Here is a 22,217-nt window from a genome sequence, read left to right as displayed (position 1 = left end):
ATAATGTTTTACAAATAAATTTTACATCTCTATATTATTTTCTTTCTTTTTGGTAGTGTCAGGCTTTGTGTTAGGGGTGTGTGGACTTTGTAAAATGAATTGGTGGAAGTTCTTCTTTTTATTCTTTTTATTTTATTTTATTTTATTTTAAGACAGAGTTTCACTCCATCACCCAGGCTGAAGCGCAGTGGCACAATCTTGGCTCACTGCAAGCTCCACTTCCTGGGTTCAAGCAATTCTCGTGCCTCAGCCTCTCTTCTTTTTAAATGGTGTGGAGTAGTTTAATAACATGGAAGTTAACAGTTATAGAGCCAATAATCCCAGCATTTTGGGAGGCAGAGGTGAGCAGATCACTTGAGCCCAGTAGTTCGAGACCAACTTGAGCAACATGGTGAAACCCTGTCTCTATGAAAAATACAAAAAATTAACTGGGCATGGTGGTATGCACCTGTAGTCCCAGCTACCTGGGAGGCTGAGGTGGGAGAATCACCTGTGCCCGGGAGGTCCGGGCAGCAGTGAGCTGTGATAGCGCTGCTGCATTCCAGCCTGGGTGACAGTGAGATCCTGTCTCCAAAAAAAAGGAAAATAAAAGAAAAATCAGTTATAGAGAGAACTCTGTGGGGGCTCTGTTCCAATTTTAAATGAGATGCTGAATTAGATAAGACATGAACTTACTGTATACATTTAAAGAAGTCTTCCAAGTTCAGCCACAATTTGCCTTAGAAACCAGAGGCTAAAATTATCTCCTCTTACCATTTAGAAACCAGAATGAATCTTCTCTCAAGACTTTTTTATTTTTCATTTATTTTTTATTTTTTAAGATGAAGTATTGCTACAGTGCCAAGGCTGGCCCCAAACTCCTGGGCTAAAGTGATCTTCCCACCTATGCCTCCTGAGTTGCTAGGGCTACAGACACACACCACCAGGTCTGGCTTCTCAAGACTTTTAAACAAATACTTGCCCAGTGACTAATAGGAGATCTGGTTAACATAAAGAAGGAAGCTGCTTAGTAGGCACAGAAAAAAACTGGAGGCAAAGTCTGGCCGTTGATTCATACTTGCTAAGATTTAATGAAATAATGCATGTTTGTTTAGGTCCTAGACTACTTTAAAACAACCTAAAAAAGATATTTCCCTGATCCAGAATTTGTAGATATGAGTAGAGGTAAGGTGTTCACACAACTTCAAATATTCATTACTAGGGAGTTGCTTACATTTTCATATTTTTCTAGTTATAATTTCTACTTTTAGCAGATTCTAACATTTAGATCTTTTGGTATGAATAGGTCAAAACAAGTCACCATTAACTGACAGGAAGCACAGAATTCTCAATTTAGTTTTGGCAAAGACATTATTTTATAAATATGAGTTTTTAAATGATTCTTATGAAGAAACTAGCACCAAAGTGAATGCACTCTGCAAATAACTCCCAGCTTCTCTGAATTTCAAAAGCAGCCACTAAATATTATTAGCAAATCAATTTAGCTGAAAGCGATGAATTACAGAAGTAAATCTTTAGGTACAAAGTAGACAGCTGACACACATGTGGCATATACACACTAGTGATCTGCCTCAAAGGGAAATGCTTATTAATACCCATAATCTATTGTCACTGTGTCAAATTCTTACACATCATAGTCCGTGATTTCACTACTCTGTAGCAGCAATAAAGTGTTAAAAGGCCCATCAGTATGATGACACACATTCCAGTAGTAAATCCAGCCTGTTTAAAAATAAAAGTATAAAACAGCATATATCATCATGTAAGCATAAATTCATATGCAATTATTTTACCCTAAACAATCATGATAAAAACTTGACAACTCATGAAAAACTAAATATAACCATCTATTTTCTTTAATGAATTTTATGTAGATTTATTAAAACCTCTGTTATAAAACTTACAATATAAAGAGAAAAACATTTAGGCAAAAAGTGTGCTGAAAAATTAGTATTACCTGTTTTATGCCCCAAGGAATGCTTAGTATAGATGTTCCCATCATGGTATTCCAAATCATAAAACTGAAAACACAGAGTAATAGCAGTAAAAAAATGGAGTTTCACTCTTCAAACATTTTAATTGAGACAAAAATTTAAAAAACCAGTAATTTTCATTCATATACAGTTTAAGTCATGCTCCAAAAAGCAGTTTCACTCACATGGTTACTAAACTGGTGTTTTTACCGTATCCTTCAGTGTAACTTTGAAGTTTATAAGCAGAGCCCAATGGACTATACACATAGCACTCTTCTGGAGCTGGAACTACATGGTCTGGGGCAATCTGGTAAAAAGGAAACATAGATAAATTTCAGAACCAGGAAATGCAAAATAGGATATTTGTTACACATCAGAACACCTGACTCTAGACACCTTTTTTTTTCTTTTGAACGGAGTCTCGCCCTGTCACCCAGGCTGGAGTGCCGTGACGCGATCTCAGCTCACTGCAAGCGCCGCCTCCTGGGTTCACGCCATTCTCCTGCCTCAGCCTCCCGAGTAGCTGGGACTACAGGTGCCCACAACCATGCCTGGCTAATTTTTTGTATTTTTTTGTGGAGACAGGGTTTCACCATGTTAGCCAGGATGGTCTCGATCTCCTGACCTCATGATCCACCCGCCTCGGCCTCCCAAAGTGCTGGGATTACAGGCGTAAGCCACCACGCCTGGCCCTCTAGACACATTTTAACTATCATAAACAAGTACTATGAATCCCTGATTAGTGAATTAAAAAATGACTTTTCAAATATAGAAAATCTAACTAAAAAAGCAAAAGTTTTAAAAACCCAAAATAATTTTGGAATTTTCAGAAAACGAGTGTGGATGCAAGTACTATGCATCCCTGATTAGTGAATTTAAAAATTATTTTTCAAATATAGAAAATCTAACTAAAAAAGCAAGAGTTTAAAAATCCAAAATAGTTTTGGGATTTTCAGAAAACGAGTGCGGATGTATACACACATTCATTAAGAATGGTTATATCATTGTTAATTTTACATCACTGTTTATATACTTTGACTTCCTAGACTCATCTCAGTGTCAGTTAACAAATGGCATTCAACTTTGGTGCACATGCTGACTCTATTTCCAGGCAAACAATATACATGCAGGTATAAACTTGCTCATCTGGAATCTTGGAGGTTTGTTTCCAAGAGCAGAGCCTCTAGAAGGTCTCAACTAGACCCAGAGATACAGGATTATCTCTACTCCTCCAAGGGCTTAAGTAATTCCATTATGGAACTAAGACTTCGCCACAACTACTGATGTCAAGGCCTAAGGGGAAAAAGCCGAAAAAAAAATTGGGAAAAAAATTATCCTACCCAGAACATTTTGGAAATCCCTATTTTGGCCATACAAGAGGAAATCTTAATATTTATTTCACATAGCTATTGTTTAGGCTTAAATGAGATAGCTACATTCCAGTGATGCCCAATCACTGGTCCTTATTAAATGGTAATGAATGTTGGTTCTCTTCTTTTTATTAATAATACTAATTTCAAAATCCTGTTTTCTCCCAGAATGTTCTTATTTTCAGTTAAACTTGCAAGTTTCTGACTATCTCATATGCGGTAGTTTTTATAAACTACCAAATTACTTACATATTTTTTATCCTAAAATAGTAATAGAGATTTTTAGAAGATCAAGGGTCAACAAACTCTGGCCCATAGGCCAAATCTGGTTTCAACCTGATTATTATACAGCCTCTTTCCTGAGAATGGTTTTTATAATTTATAATTTTGATGATCATAAACAAAATGAAGAATATCATGTGACCTCAAAGTCTAAGACATTTAGTATCTGGCCCTTTGACTCCTGGTTTTGATCAATAAAAGAATAATGCTAAATAAGAAACTACTATATTTACGTGTACATATTTCAGTTTCCCATTCTTTTTTTTTTTTTTTTTTTTAAGAGATGGGGTCACATGGCCGGGCACAGTGGCTCACGCCTGTAATCCCAGCACTTTGGGAGGCTGAGGTGGGTGGGTCACGAGGTCAGGAGTTCAAGACCAGCCTGGCCAACATGGTGAAACCGTGTCTCTACTCAAAATACAAAAATGAGCCAGGCGTGGTGGCGCACACCTGTAACCCCAGCTACTCAGGAGGCTGAGGCAGGAGAATGGCTGGAACCCAGGAGGCAGAGGTTGTGGTGAGCCGAGATTGCGCCACTGCACTCCAGCCTGGGTGATAGAGCGACACTCCATCTCAAAAAAAAAGAGATGGGTCACACTCTTTTGCTCAGTCTGGGTGGGATGCAGTGGCACAATCACAGCTCACTGCATCCTCAAGGGATCCATCCTGGGCTCAAGGGATCCTCCTGTCTCAGCCTCCCAAGTAGCTGGAACTATAGGTGCGAGCCATCATGCTTGGCTAATTAAAAAAATTTTTTTTTGTAGAGACAGGGTTTCACCATCTTCTCCAGGCTGGTCTTGAACCCCTGGGCTCAAGTGATCCTCTTGCCTTGGCCTCCCAAAATGCTGAGATTACAGGAGTGAGTCACTGTGCTTGGCCAGTTTCCCATTCTTGTAGAAAATTTCTAAAAAAATATTTCCCTTACAGCTTCAAAGTTAAAATTGTCCACACTAAGCAGAACATGTTATTATTTGCTATTAGTCAATGGCCTAACTTGCCATTTCAAAAGTAATTTATCCTCCTCAGAGATTTGGGGAATGGGGATCAGGAGAATTTAATCCAAAAAAATCTCCAGGTTGTTGTCAACATAGAAACATTGTTTCAAATTTAGATAAGAATGAACTGGCCTGAGATGTAGGATGTGTGTTAATTACTATCTTTGACTTTGCATGATGCTGTCCTTGAAATACAGTCAGAAAGAAGTTCAATCACTGGGAGGTGCCCTGGCTTATATTGTTCACTGTTCATTTCAACTGAATTTTAGACTATTAGTAATGTTTTGTCTCTTACCAGTGCCTTGTCTGCAGGAGTGGTGAGCCGGCTGTAGTAATGAATTCTCTTGTTCATGGCAGAGGCATGGTCACTAACCCTCTGAATGACATGATTCACATTCACGATGTTTGTGGGCTCTATACAGAAAGGCCTACAAAGGGAATATACACTTGACAAAAAGTGTTCAGCCAAAAATTCTGGAAGTCAGCCTTTGAAGAAAATAACTTCTTATCCTCCATTAGTAATGGGATGCACAAAGGCAAGGCATTGACTTCTCACTTTTGGTGCAAACAGAAAATGTCACAAAAGAAGTATTATCCTATCCACAGAATAAAGCTTTTGTCTCATAACACTTTTACTTTAAGCACACTTTTTTGTAATCTTCAGGAATTTAGCAACCGAGAAGACAAAACAGAAAGAACTTAAAACAGTTATTAAAAAGAAATATAGCAGCTATCAATTTCCAACAATGAAACTTAAGACAGCTTTGAATAGTCTCTCAAAAAAGCTTTTGGCACTAAATCAGAGAAATTATGGACTAAAATGTCCCTCTCCTGAAGAGTCTCTACTCCTTCCTTATGGGCCCAAGTTATTTCTTATGATAAACAGAATTCTTATTCCTTGGTTCATGTATTAAGGATTAGTGACCTCAACTATCAGATCCCTTATGAGACTTATCCAACTCAGTATAAAATGGAACATCATGACAATGGAGATATTTTGCCTCATTCTACTTTTTGCGGATTTTAGTAACATACCCTTTTATTTATATACATGCTTCCTTTCCACGTCTGCATCCTAATCAACTGCAGATTTTGGTGTTCAATCATCCTTTTCAGTCATCAACCTCTTCAGTTCCTTTCTGAAACTCCCTCATTTTCTTCTGAAGTTTCCAGTAATATACTATCCAAAATGAAAAGACCAGGCAGAGTTTTATCAAAAGACTGTATCCCTCTGCTGATTCTTAGGCTCCTTGAAATCATAAGTGACACTGTGCCCCAAATTGCACATAATTTGCCATTTCAGGCACAGATCCAAAGAAAGAAGAAAAAAATTCCAGATTTATCATTGGTTCCACATAACTCCTCTATACTTATGGTTCTGAAAGAAACTTAAAATGTAGTAACATATGGTAACCATTTCTGGAGATACTGTTAATCTAATCTTTTTTTTTTTTTTTTTGAGACAGAGTCTCACTCTATCGCCTAGGCTGGAGTGCAGTGGCGCGATCTCAGCTCACTGCAACCTCCACCTCCTGGGTTCAAGCAATTTTCTGGCCTCAGCCTCCAGAGTAGCTGGGACTACAGGTGTGCACCACCATGCCTGACTAATTTTTGTATTTTTAGTAGAGACAGGATTTCACCATGTTGGCCAGGCTGGTCTCCAACTCCTGACCTCAGGTGATCCACCTGCCTTGGCCTCCCAAAGAGTTGGGATTACAGGCATAAGCTACCTCACCCAGCCGTTAATCTAATCTTGTGGGAAGTACTTGAAAAACCAAGTGACTGAACATTTAATTTCTGCTATTTTTCTTATTAATTCTGTGATATTTGAGAAATGGTAGCAGAGGTGTTAAACTTAGTTTTATCTCTCTAGTTAGCATACAGAATCTTTGAATCTTTTATTATTTGTTCTCTACCGCAAAACCTAAATATGCTGGGTACTATATAGGTCAACTCAATGAATATGTAAATAGAGCACTTATAGAGCAAATATGTGGATAAAGGGATCAATATGACATATTATATATACTAGTGCTGTGGTTTGAATATGTCCCCCAAAGTTTATGTGTTGGAAGAAAATCTCCAATGCAACAGTCCCAACAGTGGGACCTTTAAGAGGTGATTAGGTCATGAGGGCTCTGAGTTCACAAACAGATTAATGACGTTATCTTGGGAGCAGGTTAATATCATAGGAGTGGGATCCTGGTAAAAGAATGAGTTCAGTTCCCTTCCTTCCCCCTACCTTCTCTCACGTACTCTTTGGCCCTTCCACAATGTGGTGATAAGCAAGAAGTCCCTCCCTACATGTGGGCCCTTTGACCTTGGACTTCCCAGTCTCCAGAACTATAAGAAATAAATCTCTGTTCTTTTAAAATTACCCAGTCTCAGGTATTCTGTTACAGCAGAATAAAAGGAACTAAGACAATAAGCATATTATTGTTAAGTGAATTAAGTGGTGTCAATATATTTCAAAGAGATACAATAAAAATGAATGGATCAGAAGCTGAAAAAGCAATCCCTACTTGTAAATTTGGTAGTCTGCTGTAACTACCAATTATCCCAAAGCATTATGATGTCCAATATAATTTGCATCTCCACTATGACACTCAGTGGTACTAAAAAGCAACATAAAAATATTTATATCTGGCAGATGGTTTAATTATACCTGGGGTCACACTCTATAGTGCATTCTCTTTTTGCTTTGCAAAAATGATGCCCTACAAAATTCAAGAAAGAATGATAGCTTTAATACCAACATAAGGCAAAGATTGAAACTAGTCATGGATTACCAAAAGAGACTGATAAATATCATACTGATAGAAAGAGATGTAGATGTTCTACTGCTAGCCTTTTACTTTAAAAATTCAATATTATTGGTTCCAACCACTAAGTTGGTTTGAGGCCTGCTTGCTGAAAAGCAGTCAGGAAGTGCTAAATTTCTTGGCTCCTGGTTTCTTACAGAAGTGTTAACTGTACCAGTTTAGTTGGCTTGACTACTCTGAGGGCAGAATGACTCTGACAGTTTTTCTTTTCCAACAGTTTTCATCGAGATGCTGAGTGCCTGTTCAAACAAATATTTTGGAATCTTTTCAAAACAGATTCTCTTCAAAAAATATACAACAGCATATTTAACTGAATTATTAGAAACATATGTTTAAAGCTTCATTTGGGAAGAAAAAATATAAACTATATTTTTAAATTGAACTTTAGTTGGATCTGAAAACACTTTTAAAATTAAACAATACTATACAGAGAACAATATTCAGAATAAGACTTTTGAAACTTGGGCTTTCTTTTTTTGAACATAGTTTCACATTACTGCTCCCTATCAATGTTACTTCTCATTTGAAATGTAGTTCAGCTGTGCCACACTAAAAATAAAGAAGTCATATTTGTCTTACCTTATAAATATTTATGGTCATGCCACAGAAAAAATGCTTTTAATATTAAGCAAAACGTACAAAATATTTTAAAATATGAGTCAAACCTCATATTTTCATTTAATACATGTATAAACAGAGAAACCTTATTTCTACCTAACACCTTTTCTAGGTTCCACTCCTTAAATTCCTTAAAAATTTTTGGCTTATACATCTGTCTCCACCCTCCTACTGACCAGTTATGCTTCTCTGAAATTTAATAACAATGCCATCACTCTTAAGAAGGTCTGTACCCCAAATGAGGTACAAAACCAGGTACAACTGAATTCAGTATTTAGGGATATACAGACAATAAAACTATTATAAAGCATAGGGAAATTATTATACAAAGTCAAGATAGTGGTCATCCCTAGGGAGGATGGAGGATGTGTTTGGTGAAGGACACATGGAGAACTTTTAGGTTACTGCTGTGTTTTGACCTTATGTTGCTTGGATGGGTGTTGGCTTTATTATTCTTTCTTTCTTACTTTCTTTTTGAGACAGGATTTTACTCTATTGCCTAGGCCAGAGTGCAGTGGCATTAACATGGCTTACTGCAGCCTCAGCCATCTGGGCTCAAGCAACTTTCCTGCCTCAGCCTCAGCCTCCCAAGTATCTGGGACCACAGGCGCACACCACCATGCCCGTCTAATTAAAAAAAAATTTTTTATAGAGACAGGGTCTCGCCATATTGCCCAGGCTGGTCTCAAACTTCTGGCACAAGCAATCCTCCTGTCTTGGCCTCCCAAAGTGTTGGGATTATAGGCAAGAGTTACCGTACTGGCCTATAAATTTCTTAAATTGTACATATACAATGCACTTCTTTGTACATGTGATATATCAAAGATAAGCCTTTAAAAATAGATTTTAAGTGGACACATCCTTTCAAAATTTAGTAGAGAGATTGAGAGAGACTCAAAAATATTTTGTATCATACAGAAATTTATTGGTTATGTTGTGGCAAACTTAAACAAGCTACCTATTTTTCTTCTACAAGAAACAACTGCTCCGAATTTGAAGACTTTTTCTACGACGACACATAGGTGTCAATAGTATGCTACGTAGGTACACAGCAGATATTAAAAACAAAAACAACGCCATCCCATATACTTAATTTATCTCCCTTCAAGATAAAGATGGTATTTTAATCGTCTGAGAAAGTAGTTGCTTTAAAAAAAAAACATGTTACACAAAGAACATTCTGATAATAAATGTTTAGAAACGTTTCCATTGTTAGATGGTTTTATTGCTGAACATGTCCGTCACCAATAAAAACTCCCATCTGCAATTTCACACACATGGATTCAAAATTTTCTAAGATTTAAAAACTTCCAAATGAAGAATTTAAATGGTCTTTGAACCTGACATTAAACATGACAGAAAAATCAAAGTAATAATTATAATTCTAAAGCAAATTGCACTACCAGTGTCCAGGTATTTACTCCATGTAATGCAAGTATTAATACTAATATTTTAATTGAAAAGTGTGCAGAAGTATAACAATGTTTAGAAATCAGTGAAATTAAATACTCAACATACTTCAAATGTGGAAATTTACAAACATTATAAAGTATCAAATAAAACATTAATATATAAAAACTTAAACATTAAAAAATAAAAACATAAACATTAAACAGTTATGATTCTAACGTAAAGTATTCAATATGACTGTATGCAATGCTTCTTTACCCTCTGTAAACTTCCACCCAGTGTGTCTTTCAAAATGACACCTCTCAAGTAATCAGTCCAGAAAGACGTCAGGACCTTCCTAAAGTGTTTAGTACTCCTCCAATGGAACTTTCAGACCAGCTAGGCAGCTCCTTCACTCTGTACAGAAGCTACTGAATTGTAGGTCTTTTTTTGTTTGTTTGTTTTGAGATAGGGTTCCATTGTGTCACCCAGACTAGAGTACCGTGGTGCGCTGATAGCTCGCAGCAGCAACAAGAGGCTCAAGTGATCCTCTTGCCTCAGCCTCCCAAGAAGCTAGGACTCCAGGTGTGCACCACCGTGCCCAGCTAATTAAAAAAAAAAATTTTTTTTTTTTTTGGTAGAGATGGGGCTGTTATGTTGCCCAGGCTGATCTCAACTGATCCTCCTGCCTCTGTCTCCCAAAATGCTGGAATTACAGGTGTGAGCCAACATGCCTGCCCAAGAATTGTTCTGTCTATCAACTCTTCTCCTTCCCCCAACAGAGAGACTTGCCACCTTCTGAGGGGTCCCTCTAAATCAATACTTTTTTTTTCTTTTGTGTGTGTGTGTGTGTGTGTGTGTGTGTAGTGTGTTGGGAGGGAGGGTAGTGGCTGGAACAATTGGGTGGTAAAGTAGAGCTAGGAGGGTGTCAGAAATGAAGGGGAAGGCAGAAAAGTAGAAGAGAGGAGAGCTTAGGGGACAGGCTAGAGAGAAAAACTCAGACTAGACAGAAAACCACAAAAGGTGAACAAGGTTACTGGTTGTTTTTTTTTTTTTTTTGAGACAGTCTTGTTCTGTCTTGCCCAGGATGGAGAGCAGTGGCACAATCTCAGCTCACTGCAGCCTCCACCTCCCGGGTTCAAGCAATTCTCCTGTCTCAGTCTCCTGAGTAGCTGGGACTATAGGCATGTGCCACCACACCCAGCTAATTTTGTATTTTTAGTAGAGACAAGGTTTCACTATGTTGGCCAGGCTGATCTCAGGCTCCTGACCTCAGGTGTGCCACCCGCCTTCGCCTCCCAAAGTGCTGGGATTACAGGCATGAGCCACTGTGCCCAGCCAATTACTGGTTGTTTCTAAATTAACAGTATTAAATCAATGAAAACACTAGTATTTTGAGCTTAAAAAATAGCATGGAATACTAAATATACAAACTAGTACTGCAATCACTAACTGTAAGAATTGAATGATATTATGGAGGATGAAAATTCATCATGCAAATTTCAACAAAAAACATCACATGTAATTGTTGGATAAGACTGAAATGAACTTTTTTTTTTTTTTTTTTCTTTTGAGACAGGGTCTTGCTCTGTCACCCAGGTTGGAGTGTAGTGGCGGTATGATCATTGGCTCACTATTACCTTGAACTCCTGGGCTCAAGTAATCCTCCTGCCTCAGCCTCCCGAGTAGCTGGGACTACAGGCATGTGCCACATGCCTGATTAATTTTTTAAATTTTTTGTAGAGATGAGGTCTTGCTATATTGCCCAGGTTTGTCTTAACTCCTGGCCTCAAGTAATCCTCCTACCTTGGCCTCCCAAAATGTTGAGATTACAGGCATGAGCCACTGTGCCTGGCCTGGAGTAAACTTTGAATCAGTTTAAATTACTGTGTGAAAAACTATTAAAAAATAAAGACTATTACAATGTTAAAGTGAAAACAAAAAATTGACTATACTGCCAATAAATCAAATTTAAAGTTAATTTTATCAAGATTGATTATGTCTTTCTAATAATTAAAAATTTCTATTATGTTTTATAGAGAATATAATATGTAAGTATAGAAGTATATGTACATAATTTGCAAATGAATATGTGCACGCACACACACATAAGCAGTCTCTTTTTTTAAGATTGTTATTTTTTTTTTAACTAAGTGGCATGGTGAAAAAGCTTTTGAAGAAAGTAAATGTTAATAAACACTTGGTTGAAGATTATGAGTTCTCTGTTTTAGAATTCCAAACTGTTACTTAGCTGAAAGAAAACAACTTCATCAACAACATATAGACAAAGAACTTGACCTGAAAATTAATTCTCCGGCCCATGTATTTTATTACAGATTCTGCTGAGAATAAATTTCAAAATTCTTTTCAATGCAATTTATGTTCTTAAATTTTGGTTTTAAAAAAATCCATTAATTTTTAAAAATTCTACTATGCTGAGAATCTCTTATTTTTATGTCTACAAAATGATCAGTAAAAGAAATGCAAGTTTTTAGTTTTTTTTTTTTTTAATAGCAGCAGCACTGGAATGAGGCTTAAAGAATTCTATAAACAACAGAAACATTTTAACCAAGTTAAGATGCTTCCATTTTTCTCTAGGTTGATGTAAACAGTAACACCACCACCACCACTGCAACCACTCCATTCCATCTACTATCTAGAAACAGCAGTTCCAAATGGGAAATGGTGAGTGACATTCCACAAAGGAAAATTAGGAATGTGGAAAAAATTCCCAAGTGGGAAAGTTTTCCAAGCAGCTTCTCCTTTTATCCACTTTATTAGGATGTCAAAATAAATCACAAATTGTCTCAATCTACTTAAGTGCAATAAGTTAAGAGTATTATTAACTTAATATTTTGAAATAAAGAGCATGTCTTAATTATAAATAAAGAGTAACTGCAATGCCATGCCAGTTATTACTCTCCTCCTTACACAAACCCACCAGAACAATTTCTGGAAAATTAATAAAATTTCCAGTTTCATAACCCAATTCCCCATGGGGGAAATAAAAGTGGGGAATAAGAAAAATGCCAGGCTAGCATTTTAACTAAAATTTCCTATCCTTAAAAACTAGAAAGACAATGAAAGACAGTAAAGGTTTCAGTGTATATATATATATATATAGAGAGAGAGAGATACATTTTATTTTTAATACTGTACATAGATGTGATGCAAACGAAACACATCTACTCCTTAAACAGATCACCAAAGAAAAGTAGACTCTTTCTTGTTCCTTTCCCATATCTTAATGCTATAGTTTGAGTGTGTTCCCTCCAAAATTAAGGCATTGCCAATGTGATGATATTAAGAGATGGGGCCTTTAGGAGGTGATTAGGCCGGGAGGGGTCCCCCCTCATTAAGGCCCTTACAAAAGAGGCTTAGCATAGCATTTGGCTAGCTTGTTCTTCAGCTCTTCTGACATGGATGACACAGCAACAAGGCCCGTGTCAGATCAAATGCCAGTGCCTTGATCTCAGACTTCTCAGCTTCCAGAATTGTGAGAAATAAATTTCTGTTCTTTATAAATTACCCAGTCTCAAGTATTCCTTACACAGCACCAAATGGACTAAGGCACTTAAGGAAAGGATTCTACACATCAAGCCTTAGAAATCCTCATCATAGCTCTCAAGAAAGGCAGACAGACAAAGAGAAATTCTGCTTTACCACTGGAAAGACACTGTCAACAAATGGTTTACACAAACTGGTCATTCAAAAGATGATGGCTGTATTTTCAATCCAGATGGCAAATATTGTAGTAGCCTGATCAGAATCTATTGCTAGTCGCATTCTGCAGATCAATCCCAGAATAACAGAACAGATAAAGGCAACAGCTCAAAGTGAAACCTGCCCTGCCAACTGGCTCCTATCAACTAATTTTTATCCATAGGAAAGTTTTACAAACTAAATATGAGATATTTTAGGAAAAAAAGAAAAAAGTAGTGCTAGAAAGTATATGCTGAAATAAGAACTTTCACACATTGCTAGTAGAAGTATAAGTTGGCACAATGTTTCTAGAAAGCAATTTGCAATATATATTATGAACCTTAATTCTGTTCATACCCTTCATTATAATACTTATATCTTTGAGACTCTGTTAGAAAGAAATCAAAATATGATATAAAAATTATGCAGAAAGCTGCTAATAACCGCATTTAAAATAATTAAAAATGTAAACATTTTAATATTAAAACACTCTTAAATTATGTATATTTAAATTTAAGATGATATTTAGAAAGAATTCCTAATACGGAAGAGTGCTTGTAAAACAAATTTCTTCTTTTGGCATTTCAGTGAGTCTTAAGGACAATTTTTATCATACAACTTTTTACTACTGTTTGAAAGCCAGTATTTTCCCCTTATCTATCATTCTTAGCTTCAGTCTCTACCCCTATGGTTTATGGCAGTTAAAATCTTTGGATGACCTTGCCAAAGGACTGCAGGTTTGCTTCAGGGTTTAGGAGAGGCTGGAGACTGTTTTGCTGTTTTGTTGTCCAAAGAGCCATTTTGATCAGAACATTTTTTATTAGAACTGTGGGGGTAGACTGAAATAAAGGTGAACGAGCCTGACCTTTTTATTAACTTCCTCAGAAACAAGGCAAGAGGTATCCCTATGGGTGTCACAGCAGTACGAAGTACAAGTCCCTATGGTTGCTGACATTAGAGTCCTTCTGTGCAGACCAGGGGTCGGTACACTATGGCCTGATAAAACAAATCCAAGCCCATGTCCTGTTTTAATAAATGTCCTGTTTTTGTAAATAAAATTTTTACTGGAACACAGCCAGGCCCATGCACTTATGTTTTGTCTATGGCTACTTCCACTCCACAATGGCAAAGTTGAGTCCGTATGCCCACAAAGCCTAAAGTATTTACTAACGTGTCCTTTATAGAAAAAAATTTACCAACTCCTGTCCTAGACCATCTTAAGGCCCCCTTAAGGACTCAGATCTGGAAAAGAGTCTTCCACTCTCCTCCTTGACGGGCAAAGGAGATGAATGAGGGAGGAGCCTACATGCCCTTAACAGATCCATGCCAGGGAGCATCTGAATAGGTTTTTCCTTTAGTAATATTTATAACCAGATGTCCCTAGGTGTCATTAGGCTTAATCCCTTGCAAAATTTACCTCTCACATTTAAAAACAAAAGCCAAACAAAAAATCCTCAACCTCAGCCAAAACAACTACAATAAATGTTCTTGCACAGAGCAGCACCTGCACAGAAACCTTCCCAAGGCACCTGGTCATCAATATTACATATGGCCTCATTCCACTCCTGGTACAACCAGAACCTATAGCATAGTCACTCACAGGAGTATGCCACAGGATTCTTGGTAATGCTAGTACAGGATGAGTTCAATTTGTATTTTTCCTAATGAAAAATGAGTTCTAAATATATACATGTATAGGCTGGGTGTGGTGGCTCATGCTTGTGATCCCAACATGAGGACTGATTGAGGCCGGGAGTTCAAGAACACCTTGGGGAACACAGCAAGGCCCTTTCTCTACAAAAAATAGAAAAAGCAGCCAGGCATCCTGACATGCACTTGTAGTCTCAGCCTCCAGGGAGGCTGAGGCAGGAGGACTGCTTGAGCCCAGGAGTTCAAAGTTACAAGGTGCTGTGATCGTGCCACTGCACTCCAGCATGGCATGAGACCATGCCTCAAAAACAGACAAACGTGTGTGTGTTTATACACACAAAATTAAGTATTTAGCACCCCTTATTTTTTGCTAGGTATCCGTCTCCCCCACTGGAGGGTGGAGCTGTGTTTCAGTAAAGCTGTGTTTGAGTAAAGTGTCTGGCAAACAGAAGGAACATAATGTTTGCTGACAAAAGAATAGAAGAAGGAAGGAAGGCAGGCAGGCAGAGGAGGAAAAGAGGGAGGGAGGGAGGGAAGAAAGATGGCAGGGAGGTGGGGAAGAAGAGAAGAAGAGAGGGAAGGAGGCAGGCAGACAGACAACTAGCAAATAACTTGCAGAAGTAATGATGGCATGTAATATAAATTTAAAATGAAAAAGCAGCACAATAAATTACATATACTATGTGATCTCACCTAAAAACATCATAGAAAAGAAGGCTAGGAGTAAATACAGTAAATATACCAAAAGGTTTTTTTGTTTGTTTTACAGATGAGGTCTCATGATGTTGTCCAGGTTGGAGTGCAGTGGCTATTCACAGGCACGATCATAGTGCACTGTGGACTCAAACTCCTCGGCTCAAGGAATCCTCTTGCCTTAGCCTCCTGAGTAGCTGAGACTACCAAGGTAATTTAAACAAAGTTTTAAGAAAATGAGTTTTTCATTTTGTATATACCATTTTTATCCTAAGTTATAGGAATGCCATATTTTCGGAATAATTTGTTCTCATTAGAAATGTAGCACATTGTCTACATTTAAGATAATCAAGAAGTTATTGAAGAAAATGAAATCACCTATCAGAAATAACCACTGTTAACATTTTAGTGCATTTCCTAGACACATATATGTACACACATGAATGAAATTAGTTTCATTTGCTTTCGAACTTCTCATAAAGTAGAATAATACAATATATATTTTTCTGTCTGACTTCTTTTGCCAACATTATCTTTGTGACATTCACCCATATTCTGTATGTAGCTACAGTCTGTTCATGTTCATAGCTGTATAACATTCCATTATATAAAAACACAACAGGGAGGTGGGGGGGTTAGCCCCCCGCCTGGCCAGCCGCCCCGTCCGGGAGGGAGGTGGGGGGTCAGCCCCCCGCCCGGCCAGCCGCCCCGTCCGGGAGGGAGGTGGGGGGGTCAGCCCCCTGCCCGGCCAGCCGCCCCGTCCGGGAGGTGAGGGGCGCTTCTGCCCGGCCGCCCCTACTGGGAAGTGAGGAGCTCCTCTGCCCGGCCACCACCCCATCTGGGAGGTGTACTCAACAGCTCATTGAGAACGGGCCATGAAGACAATGGCGGTTTTGTGGAATAGAAAGGGGGGAAAGGTGGGGAAAAGATTGAGAAATCGGATGGTTGCTGTGTCTGTGTAGAAAGAGGTAGACATGGGAGACTTTTCATTTTGTTCTGTACTAAGAAAAATTCTTCTGCCTTGGGATCCTGTTGATCTGTGACCTTACCCCCAACCCTGTGCTCTCTGAAACATGTGCTGTATCCACTCAGGGTTGAATGGATTAAGGGCGGTGCAAGATGTGCTTTGTTAAACAGATGCTTGAAGGCAGCATGTTCGTTAAGAGTCATCACCACTCCTTAATCTCAAGTACCCAGGGACACAAACACTGCGGAAGGCCGCAGGGTCCTCTGCCTAGGAAAACCAGAGAACTTTGTTCACTTGTTTATCTGCTGACCTTCCCTCCACTATTGTCCTGTGACCCTGCCAAATCCCCCTCTGCGAGAAACACCCAAGAATGATCAATAAAAAAGAAAAAAAAAAAAAAAAAAAACACAACAATTTACTTATCCATTCCTGTGATGGGTATCTGGGTTTCTTTGGAGCTCTTATAAATCAATTCTAATTTATATTCTCTTACATGTCCCTTTGTGCAATGTGCATACATTTTTACTGATTATAAACGTGGTGTATACTCAATGGTAGCAGATAATTACAAACTCATTTCCAAAATGACTGTACTTATACTTACTCTAGTACTATATGAGCATTCCCACTGTTCCACATTCTAGTCAACATTCATTATTGTCACTGATTTCTTAATTTGGGTACTGTAATTACAGAATTTCTATTTGATTCTTTTTGAAAAAACATTTTCCACAAATTTATTTTTTTCATATTTATCTCTAGTCACTGCCAAATTCTCAGTCTTATTTTCATTTCCTTGAACATGTTAAAGACAGTTCTTTAAAAGTCTGTTCCTGATAACTCCATTATCTGGATCACCTGTAAGTCTCTTTCTATTGTGTATTGAGTTTCTTAATTTCCAATCATCTTGTCCTGGCTTCTCTTACACTTGGCTAGTTTTTAGCAAGTTCCTGACATTGTAAATAAAAAAACTGTATAAATAACTTGAAATCTAAAGTATTTTCTTTAGAAAGAGTTTATATTGGCTTTGGGAAGTCAATTTGAGACAGGAGCAATCCTAGATCACCTTAATCCAGTTTGGGGGATTGAGATGAGTTAAAGTTGGGCTTCGGTTCCTGAAAGGAGGCCATTCTATTTCAAATTCATTCACATTTCTAGGCTGTAGCCTTTGGCCTTCCAACCTAAAGTTTACGTGAAGTCTCTCTTAGTGGACCCTGGATTCCAAATTTTCTTCCTTTAGCCCTATAGGCTGGCAAAGACTCTGGTTTTTGTTGTTGTTGTTATTGTTTGTTTGTTTGCTTTTCTGAGATGGAGTCTCACTCTGTCGCCCAGGCTGGAGTGCAGTGGTGCAATCTCAGCTCACTGCAGTCTCTACCTCCTGGGTTCAAGCGATTCTCCTGCCTCAGCCTCCCGAGTAGCTGGGATTACAGGCGCCTGCCACCATGCCCAACTAATTTTTGTATTTTTAATAGAGACAGGGTTTCACCATGTTGGCCAGGCTAGTCTCGAACTCCTGACCTCAGATGATTCACCTGCCTCGGCCTTCCAAGGTGCTGGGATTACAGATGTGAGCCACCACGCCTGGCCAAAAGCTCTGTTTTAAGCCTCTCAGCTAATAAACTGGAATTGGCAGATATTCTTGAGGAAATGCTGGGCTCTCCTTTCTGGCTTTGTCTTCTTCCTGATTTAGACCTCGGTATTCTACATTGTCTTATTAGTTGTCCTATGTCTTCAAGCATATTTTTAAAAACATTTTGTCAGCTTTTCTAGTTATTCTCAACAACTTGGTCAGCCCAAATTCCTTAATCTGTCAATTCACAGATTGATGACTGTACAGCCATCACCATAATCCATTTTAGAACATTTTTACCATCCCAAAAGAAGTCCCAGACCCCATTTTCCCCTTTCCCCAGCCCCTGGAAACCATTAATCTACTTTCTGTTTCTATGGCTTTACCGAATCTAGAAAGTTTATATAAATGGAATCATACAATATGTAGTCTTTTTTGTGTGGCTTCTTTCACACAGCATAATGTCTTCAAGGTTGATACATATTGTTGTTCATCAGTTGATGGACATTTGAGTTGTTTCCACTTTGACCATCATGAATGTTAGGAACATTTGTTTACAAGTATTTGTGTAGACATATGTTTTTAATTCTCTGGATAGATACCTAGAAGTAGAATTGCTAGGTCATATGACAGCTCTGTATTTAACATTTGAGGAGCTATCAAACTGTTTTCAAAAATGGCTGTACCTTTTTTTTTTTTAACTTTTAAGTTCAGGGTTACACGTGCAGGATGTGCCTATGTACATAGGCAAACATGTGTGATGGGGGTTTGTTGTACAGATTATTTCATCACCCAGGCATTAAGCCTAGTATCCATCAGTTATTTTTCCTCATCCTCTCCCTCCTCCCACCCTCCACCTTCCAGTAAGCCCCAGTGTGTGTTGTTCCCCTCTATGTGTCCATGGTGTTCTTAATATTTAGCTCCCACTTAAAAGTGAGTACATGTGGTATTTGGTTTTCTGTTCCTCTGTCAGTTTGCTAAGGATAACGGCCTCTAGCTTCATCCATGTCCCTGCAAAAGACATGAACTCATTCTTTTTTATGGCTGCACAGCATTGAATGGTGTATGCATTTCTTTATCCAGTCTATCATTGATGGGCCTTTTGGTTGATTCCATGTCTTTGCTATTGTAAATAGTGTTGCAGTGAACGTATGTGTACATGTATCTTTATAATATAACTATTTATATTCCTTTGGGTATATACCCAGTAATGGGATTGCTGGGTCGAATGGTATTTCTGTCTTTAAGTCTTTGAGGAATCACCACACTATCTTCCATAATGGCTCAACTAATTTACACTCCCACCAACAGTGTATAAGCCTTCCTTTTTCTCCAGAACCTCACCAGCATCTGTTACTTTTTAACTTTTTAATAATAACCATTCTGACTGGTGTGAGATGGTATTTCATTGTGGTTTTGATTTGCATTTCTCTAATGATCAGTGATATTGAGCTTTTTTTATATGCTTGTTGGCTGCATATATGTCTTCTTTTCAGAAGTGTCTGCCTATTCATTTCTTTGCCCACTTTTTAATGGGGTTGTTTTTTCCTGTGAATGTGTTTAACTTCCTTATAGATGCTGGATATTAGACCTTTGTCAGCTACATAGTTTGCAAAAATTTTCTTCCACTCTGTAGGTTGTCTGTTTACTCTATTGATAGTTTCTTTTGCCGTGCAGAAGCTCTTTAGTTTAATTAGATCCCATTTGTCAATTTTTCCTTTTTTGCCATTTTTTTGGCATCTTCGTCATGAAATCTTTGCCTGTGCCCGTGTCCTGAAAGGTACTGCCTAGGTTGTCTTCCAGGGTTTTTATAGTTTTAGGTTTTATATTTAAGTCTTTAATCCATCTTGAGTTAATTTTTGTATATGGTTAAGGAAAGGGTCCAGTTTCAATTTTCTGTAAATGGCTACTCAGTTATCCCAGCACCATTTATTCAATAGGGAATATTTCCCCATTGCTTGTTTTTGTCAGGTTTGTTGAAGATCAGATAGTTGTAGGTGTTCGGTCTTATTTCTGGGTTCTCTATCCTGTTCCATTGGTCTGTGGGTCTGTTCTTGTACCAGTACCATGCTGTTTTGGTTACTGTACTCCTGTAATATAATTTGAAGTTGGATAGCATGATGCCTCCAGCTTTGTTTTTTTTTTTTTTTTTTTTTTTGCTTAAGATTGCCTTGGCTATTCAGGCTCTTTTATGGCTCCATACATATTTTTAAAAGTTTTTTTCTAGTTCTGTGAAGAATGTCAATGGTAGTTTAATGGAAATAGCATTGAATCTATAAATTGCTTAGGGCAGTATGGCCATTTTAATGATATTGATTCTTCCTATCTATGAGCATATGAATGCTTTTCCATTTGTCTGTGTCATCTCTGATTTCTTTGAGCAGCAGTTTGTAGTTCTCCTTGTAGAGATCTTTCACTTCCCTAATTAGCTGTATTCCTAGTATTTTATTTTTTTATTATGTATTTATGTATTTATTTATTTTGAGACAGAGTCTCACTGTCGCCCAGGCTGGAGTGCAGTGGCGTGATCTCAGCTCACTGCAACCTCCGCCTCTTGGGTTCAAGAGATTCTCTGGCCTCAGCCTCCCGAGTGCTGGGACTATAGGTGCGTGTCACCATGTCCGGCTAATTTTTTGTATTTTTAGTAGAGACAGTGTTTCACTGTGTTAGCCAGGATGGTCTCAATCTCCTGACCTCATGATCCGCCCGCCTTGGCCTCCCAAAGTGTTGGGATTACAGGTGTGAGCCACTGCACCCGGCCGGTATTTTAGTTTTTTGTAGCAATTGTGAATGGGAGTTCATTCGAGATTTGGCTCTCGGCTTGACTGTTGTTGGTGTATAGGAATGCTAGCAATTTTTGCACATTGATTTTGTATCCTGAGACTTCACTGAAGTTGCTTATCAGCTTAAGAAGCTTTTGGACTGAGACGATACAGTTTTTTAGATATAGGATCACGTCATCTGCAAACAGGGATAGTTTGACTTCCTCTCTTCCTATTTGAATGAACTTTATTTCTTTCTCTTGCCTGATTGCTCTGGCCAGAACTTCCAATACTATGTTGAATAGGAGTAGTGAGGGAGGGCATCCTTGTCTTTGTACCATGTTTCAATCCCACCAGCAATGTATGAATTAGGGCATAATCTCTCTTTTTTTTTTTTTTTTTTGAGACAGTCTCGCTCTGTTGCCCAGGCTGGAGTGCAGTGGCCCAATCCCGGCTCACTGCAAGCTCTGCCTCCCGGGTTCACACCATTCTCCTGCCTCAGTCTCCAGAGTAGCTGGGACTACAGGTGCCCGCCACCATGCCCGGCTCATTTTTTTGTATTTTTAGTAGAGACGGGGTTTCACTGTGTTAGCCAGGATGGTCTCGATCTCCTGACCTCGTGACCCGCCCGCCTCGGCCTCCCAAAGTGCTGGGATTACAGGCGTGAGCCACTGCGCCCGGCCCTAGGGCATGACCTCTTTAAGCAATTATTTTTAATATCCCATTTACTAGCCTTAATAAAATAGAAAATATATAACTACCTAGAGACATAATTTTTAAAAAATAAAAATAACTCTCACTATAATAGAAAAGAGAAACAAATGAAAATAACATAATGAAATTGTATTTTAACATGTAAATTCCCAGGCATAGCTACACTCAAAGACATAATAAAGAAGGCCAGTGCTTGCCCCTATTTGAAATTAATAAGACAATTTAAGAGAAGTAAAACTAGAAGCCATTCTGTATATGAAGTATAGGTAAATAAAAAAGCAGAAGTTTTGATAGACATAAGTAAAAACTAGTGTTATTTTAAAAAAGCTAGTGTTAGAATAAGTATCAGGTCAGATCTGTATACACTAAACAAAGATAAAAATAAACTTAGTTGAAGTAGTGATAATATACCAAGATAAACTATAAACTACTGAAGTAGAAAAAATAAGGAAGCATGATGTTCTAGCAAATGAACCAGGGCTTTTTATAAGTATAGCACCAAAACAATTCCCAATATGATTTTATAGAAAACATATCTCCTAACTTAAAATAAGGCATAGAAAAGCTATGTAATAGACTTCGGGGACAATTTCAGAATGAGACTAAAAAAAGTATCAGGCAAGTCAAAGATGCATAATCTCAATGTGTAATTTTCACACCAATTCCTTATCATTGGCCTATAGTCAGCCACTGAGCTATAACAAGACACT

General features: G+C 38.1%; 1 protein-coding gene across 30 annotated transcripts in view; it reads right to left on the bottom strand.

The window, feature by feature from the left end:
* The window catches only part of SLC38A9 (solute carrier family 38 member 9), an 85,040-nt gene that overhangs the window by 41,668 nt on the left and 21,155 nt on the right, over positions 1 to 22,217 (bottom strand). For 24 of the 30 annotated variants that reach the window (XM_008952730.5, XM_063604458.1, XM_063604454.1 and 21 more), the window contains 4 exons: positions 4,916 to 5,048; positions 2,159 to 2,280; positions 1,958 to 2,021; positions 1,629 to 1,722 (listed from right to left, as the gene is read on the bottom strand). In XM_008952730.5, the coding sequence (XP_008950978.1) occupies positions 1,629 to 1,722; positions 1,958 to 2,021; positions 2,159 to 2,280; positions 4,916 to 5,048 (413 nt within the window). Of the gene's footprint in view, positions 1 to 1,628; positions 1,723 to 1,957; positions 2,022 to 2,158; positions 2,281 to 4,915; positions 5,176 to 5,655; positions 5,801 to 7,579; positions 7,682 to 22,217 lie in introns of all 30 variants that reach the window. The other 6 variants (XM_055112376.2, XM_055112380.2, XM_055112379.2 and 3 more) reach the window with 5 other exon arrangements.

Source organism: Pan paniscus, chromosome 4 (assembly GCF_029289425.2).
Source record: "Pan paniscus chromosome 4, NHGRI_mPanPan1-v2.0_pri, whole genome shotgun sequence".
Taxonomy (NCBI): Eukaryota; Metazoa; Chordata; class Mammalia; order Primates; family Hominidae; genus Pan; species Pan paniscus.
This window is presented reverse-complemented; position numbering and strand designations above follow the sequence as displayed.